The sequence below is a fragment of the Verticillium alfalfae genome, genomic scaffold (genome assembly GCF_000150825.1).
Source record: "Verticillium alfalfae VaMs.102 supercont1.6 genomic scaffold, whole genome shotgun sequence".
In the NCBI taxonomy this organism is placed as follows: Eukaryota; Fungi; Ascomycota; class Sordariomycetes; order Glomerellales; family Plectosphaerellaceae; genus Verticillium; species Verticillium alfalfae.
Window position 1 is genome coordinate 809917 of NW_003315033.1, and position 5972 is coordinate 815888.

The 5972-nt window shown below is 59.8% G+C and overlaps 2 protein-coding genes across 2 annotated transcripts; both read left to right on the top strand.

The window, feature by feature from the left end:
• Positions 1-282: 282 nt before the first annotated feature.
• On the top strand, positions 283-1116 carry VDBG_05343 (necrosis- and ethylene-inducing protein; the record flags this gene model as incomplete). Its single annotated transcript, XM_003004184.1, has 2 exons — positions 283-500; positions 615-1116. The coding sequence occupies 2 exons, from the start codon at positions 283-285 to the stop codon at positions 1114-1116; spliced, it is 720 nt and encodes a 239-aa protein (XP_003004230.1).
• Positions 1117-2741: 1625 nt separating this feature from the next.
• On the top strand, positions 2742-4579 carry VDBG_05344 (alpha-glucosides permease MPH2/3; the record flags this gene model as incomplete). The annotated part of the gene is made up of 3 exons (XM_003004185.1): positions 2742-3158; positions 3288-4413; positions 4494-4579. 3 exons carry the CDS (start codon positions 2742-2744, stop codon positions 4577-4579), a joined length of 1629 nt encoding a protein of 542 aa, XP_003004231.1.
• Between the last annotated feature and the right edge of the window lie 1393 nt (positions 4580-5972).

Consider the following 5972-nt stretch of genomic DNA (forward strand, 5'->3'; position numbering starts at 1 on the left):
CCACCAAGGGAAAAACACATACAATACCTTGCAACTGTGATTAGGGGAGAGGTAGGTAAGAAAAAAAAAGAATAAAAAAAAAATGAGAGTATTAATAAAAAAAATTTCAATGTTTGCTTTCTTCATCCAAGCACACAGATCACAACAACTACTCCTCCATTCACAGTTCTGTTGTTTTTTTCTCTCCCCCCCACAAAGAGATTTCTCTCCAAGCTTCTCAGCACCTTTTTTCTTCCCCCCTGCCCGATTACTCACAAGAATCAACAAGCAACAATCTCCACCATGGTTTCCAAGATCTTCTCCACCCTCGCTTCCATCGCGCTCGTCGCGGCTGGGCCTATCAGCCTCCGGGCTGTCGTGCCTCACGACTCTCTGAACCCCGTGACGCAGCGAGTCCAGACCGGAGCTATTGGAGACGCCATTGCCAAGTTCAACCCTCTTCTCCACATTGCCAATGGCTGCCAACCCTACACGGCCGTCAACGATGCCGGCGATACCAGGTATGATTGGTCTGCAGATGACTGACCCGGTGAACCCGGACCGGGTCTTTCTCTGTATCTCACGCCCCCACAGCCTCGGGCCAACGTGAACTGACTTGGCCGGAACCCAAACAGCGGCGGTCTGCAGGACAGTGGCAACATTTCTGCGGGGTGCAGGGACCAGTCCAAGGGCCAGACCTACGCCCGCGCCAAGGTGGTCAACGGGCAGCTGGCCATCATGTACTCGTTCTACATGCCCAAGGACCAGCCGATCGCGGGCAACGTGGCAGGCGGGCACCGGCACGACTGGGAGAACATTGTCGTCTTCGTCGACGACCCAGCCGCGAACCCGGCACCGGGCATCCTCGGCGGCGCCGCGTCTGGGCACGGCGAGTACAAGAAGACGGCGACGCCGGACCGCGAGGGCGACAGCGTCAAGGTCGAGTACTTCACGACGTTCCCGACCAACCACGAGCTGCAGTTCACGGCGACGACGGGCAAGACGTACCCCATCTCGGACTGGGATGCCATGCCCCAGGCGACGCGCGACGCGCTCGAGACGACCGACTTTGGCAGCGCCAACGTGCCTTTCAAGGACGCCAACTTTGACAGCAACCTCGCCAAGGCGGCGCTCTAGATGGACCCGAGGGACCATGTGCGACGGCGAGGGCGAGAGGGAGGAGAGGCCAAGGCCCAGCAGCAGCAGCAGCAGCAGCAGGTGGTGGGAACGCAGGCGTCATGAACTGACACACGCGCATGACCACCACGTGCGCTGCATGTCAGGCCGAGGCGATCCCCAGTCGTCGTTGCATCTTGTACCGCGATCAATCTCCGGGGAGGTCTTAGCTCGGGCTGCTGTGCGCGGTATGTGGACAAGGATTTCCGGCTGGCTGGAAGGAGTCTGAAGAGGGTCTTCGCTGCTGGGCAGTAGTAGGCCCTGTACTGTATCGTATCGCTTCAGCGGCTCCTGGGCTGGGCTGTCCGAATGTGGTCAAAATGTCCGGCTCGAGGGGGGAAGGGGGGTTGTCTTACTTCAGCGTTGGGGGTCAGGGATGTGTGGAGTCTCGGTTTCTTGTTTGGTTGTGTTTGGTTGTCTTCAGAATAGGTAGAGAGAGAGAGAGAGAGAGTCAATGGGATTGCGTTGGTATCGAGAGGCCGGCATTACGAGAGAACCTGGTCATGTTGATTGGTTCGACAGGCCCCCACCCATGCTCGGCGATGCTTGTAGCGACGACCGACCCTGCAGAGCGCCAACGCGCACCAGCCAGCCCACCAGCCAGCACACCAGCCCAGCCCACCAGCCTACTGCCATGGACAGCACGCAGCGGACCAGCGCGCGCTCGGCACGCACACCAGCCCGCATCAGTGCAGCGAGCACCGTCGTCACATGGTCATTTCTCCAGCTCAGACGCCCCCTGACGAAAGTGGACCGGCACTGGGGCGTGCTTCCTCTGCTGATTCGTGAGACCCCATGGGGAACTCTATGTTGGACTCCACGGCCTAAGGTCTACTCGGGTCTGGATCGGCCGACCTCCACCCGAAGCCCGCGACTGATTGGGCCATGGCCGGCAATTTGACAGGCCTGAAGCAAGGCACGAACCCACCGAAGGGCCTGAAGGGGGGTACCTAGCAGGCTAGTCGACCCCTTCGGTAGCGAACCTATGCCACCTAGGACACTTAGAGAGAAGAGAAAAAAAATTCAATACCATGCCATATGCCATACGACCTCGGCCACCCACGACTGGGGACTGCCCCGGACCGAACCCCGGTCACCCCGGGCCATCCCTCCCAACCCCATTTTCTCCCCAGGCCGTTCCCTCCCCCCCCCTCTCCCAAGAGACCACTGCCCCAGTCGTGCCCAGCCACTGCCCCAGGTCGTGCCCAGGCCCCCTTCCCCAGCGCCAGTTGCACAGCAGAACCAGGGCAGTGAGTGACCCCAATGTATACATGGTACTTGTACGTTCGACGTGAGCACCATCGATGCGAGGTCGTGTCGTAGCGGCAACTCCAAAGGCAGGCACTACCCCCGGCCCATCAGTCAACCCACGAGAAGCATATCTTCTGCGCTTTCCCTCCCCATCTCAGACTCGGTCCTCCTTCCTTCCCTTCTCCTCTCTTCACTGGCATCAACACCTGTCGCCACTCCTCCCCTTCTCTGGCCTCTTCCTTCCTCCTTGCCTTCCTTCTGCCAGACAGTATCACCGAGGCCGTGTTTGCCAGACAAACCCCTCTTCGTTGTCCCCCCCTCTTAACACTATCAACATGGCCACCCAGAGCGAGAGCAAGCTCGAGGCCGGCCCCAAGCCGACCCCCGTCTACACGGAGCATGGCGTCTATACGCCTCAGGTCGAGCTCATCGAGGCTGCCGTCGCCGCCAGTGACGCCGAGGCCCTGCTCTCCCGCAAGGAGCTCTTCAACCGCTACTGGCCTGCTGCCGTCTACAGCATGCTTCTCAGTCTCGCCCTCGTCATGGAGGGCATGGACGTCGGTCTCATCAACAACTTCTTCGCCCACGACGCCTACCTCAAGAAGTTCGGTTGGCCTGACGCCACCGGCAAGCTGCACATCTCGGCCAAGTGGCAGGGCGCCATCGGTGCCGGCAACAACTGCGGCTCCATCATCGGTCTCCTGATCAACGGTTACCTCCAGGCCCGCTACGGGTCCCGCAAGGTCTACATGGTACGTTTGCCCGTCGCCCCCGCCCGACGAATGCCTCGACGGGACGCACCATCTAACTTTGTCTTCCTCTCCTCAGGGCGCCATGGTCACCATGGGTGCCACCATTTTCATCCTCTTCTTCTCCAACAGCGTCGGCATGCTCGTCGCCGGCAACGTCATCTGCGGCATCCCTGGGGCATCTTCCAGACCCTCACCACCGCCTACGCCGCCGAGATCTGCCCTGCCGCCATGCGCGGCTACCTGACGGCCTGGGTCTCCATGTGCTGGGGTGCCGGCAGCTTCCTCGCCACCGGCGTCCTCCGCGGCTCCCTGAACCTCAAGGGCGATGCCGGCTGGCGCGTCCCCTACGGCCTCCAGTGGGTCTGGGTGCCCCCTCTGCTGCTCGTCGGCTTCCTCGCCCCCGAGAGCCCCTGGTACCTCATCCGCCGCAACCGCATCGAGGATGCCGAGAAGAGCCTGCGTCGCCTGGCGCGCGAGGGCCACTACACGGAGCAGTCGATGGCCGAGACCCTCGCCCTCATGAAGCACACCAACGAGATGGAGAAGATTGAGTCGGCCGAGGCCAGCTACAAGGACTGTTTCTCCGGCACCAACCTTCGTCGCACCGGCATCATCTGCATGGCCTGGCTCATCCAGATGCTCAACGGCCAGTCCATCACCGCCTACGCCGCCATCATGCTGCGCTCCATCGGCATGAGCGCCACCATGGCCTTCAACTACAACATGGCCATCCAGTCGGTCAACATTCTCGCCACCGGTATCGCCATTGTCCTCATGGGCAAGATCAACCGCCGCGCCTTCTACCTCTTCGGATCCGGCGGCATCGGCGCCTGCATGCTCGTCATCGGCATCATGGGCTTCGCCACGAGCAGGAAGAACAGCGCCATCCCCGTCGCCGCCTTCCTCATTGTCGTGCAGTGCATCTTCAAGGTCTCCCTCGGCCCCACCACCTATGTCGTCGTTGGCGAGACCTCGTCGAGCCGTCTCCGCGCCCAGACCATCGTGCTCGGCCGTGCCGTCTACGTCGCTTGCGGTATCGTCGTGCAGCAGGTCAACCCTCGCATGCTCAACGCGACGGCCGACGCCTGGAACCTCGGCGCCAAGACGGGCATGGTCTACTTCTGCCTCTGCTTCGTCTGGGTCTTCTGGATCTTCTTCTTCCTGCCCGAGACCAGGAACAGGAGCTTCGCCGACATTGACTACCTCTTCCAGAAGAAGGTCAACGCGCGCAAGTTTGCCACGACGCCTGTCGATTGTAAGTTTTCCGCCCTTTTTTGTTCTTTTTTTTTTCTTTCTTTTTTTACGATGCAGGTTGCTGACTTTTTCTACCCACAGTGTTCGAGTTCACGCAGCCCGACAGCAAGGAGAAGCTCGAGTACGTCGAGCAGGTCGAGTCGGCTGGAGGCCGTGAGCTTCGCTAGATGCGATGCCGACGAGTGACTCGTATCCCATGTCCACTGCCTGCTTCTTGATTATGACACCCCGGGGGGAGGATGAGTCTGCCGTAGGGAGACTTGATCTGATGCCTACTAATGAGAATTTTAATGAACCCACGCGCATGATGAAAACCATTGCAGTGAAATGATACGGCGTCCCTTGATTGTGAATATCTCTTCCATGATTCCATGCGACAACCGCTCTAGTCCCATGTAGGGCGCCAGCATTTTCAAGCTGTGTTGTGGTCTCACTCCCCTTACACCCCCCATGATCTTCGCTGCATGACCTACGACCTAGTGTCCTGGCACGTCGTCGTCGTACGTCCCCGTCGTATGTCCCAGTCCTACGGATCTGACAGCTCCCAGGGTATTGGAGCCATGGATAGAGATCTAGTGCTGTGCTGTAGTAGCAGGTCATGATGGACGTGGACGACATGCATGACGATCTCATTTCATGAAAGGGGGTGGGAAGACTACCGACTGGGCTGCTGGGCCGGGCTGGGCGTGAACTGGGGTGGTCTCACCCTGCACGTGCTGCCTGACTCCGAGTGCCGAGCCAAGACGACATGTTTTGACTCACTGTGCACCACCACACACCATTATTTTTCTTTTCCCTGCCTGCCAAGGTCTACCTACCGATGCATGCACCCGCCCCCATTTCCCGAAGCGAGCAAGGACCTAAACGACATCCGGGGCTTGGCCCGAGACCCTCTCCTCTCCCTCCCCCCACCGACTTCCCCCCTTCTCTTCTCTTCTGCGGGTTCAGCCACGAGGGTCGAGCGTGGGCGAGGGGAGGTCATCCTGGGGGTGCCGGACTGTCGACGCTCCGAACTTGGTTGCGATATCCGTCGATCGGGCGTCTGAAGACAAAAGTGTGGACATGAGATCACTGTCTAGCCCGACACCAACGGCCCGGGGATTCAGATAGGGTAGATAAAGGCAGGTTGCTGCTTAACCTTACTCCGTGGAGAAAGGAGGACCCCCCCCCCCCCTTCCTCATTGACAAGACAGGTTGCGGTGCAGTGTCAGTTATTCCAACCCCACCAGCCCCCCACCTAGACTCCTCAGTCCCCTCTCTCAATCCCCTCAATCGCCCCTACCCCATCCCATCGAGTGGCCCCTTCCTCCTCTCTTTCTCCCACACGAGGAGAATCCAGCGAATCCCAGGGGGAAGGATCCGCCGTGCGCCGCCATCCTCCTGCCAAGAGCCAGGGCAAGAGCCGTTTTTCCGCTTGGCAAGCGTGCTTGGCTGCACCTGCACGATTAAATAGGATGGCTCTTGGCTTGGGTAAGCGGAGTTTCGAGGGCGGAGAAACTGCTCGTGTCCCTCTTGGGGGCTTCCTGGTGTACCTACGGTGGTAAAACCAGCCAGAGCAGG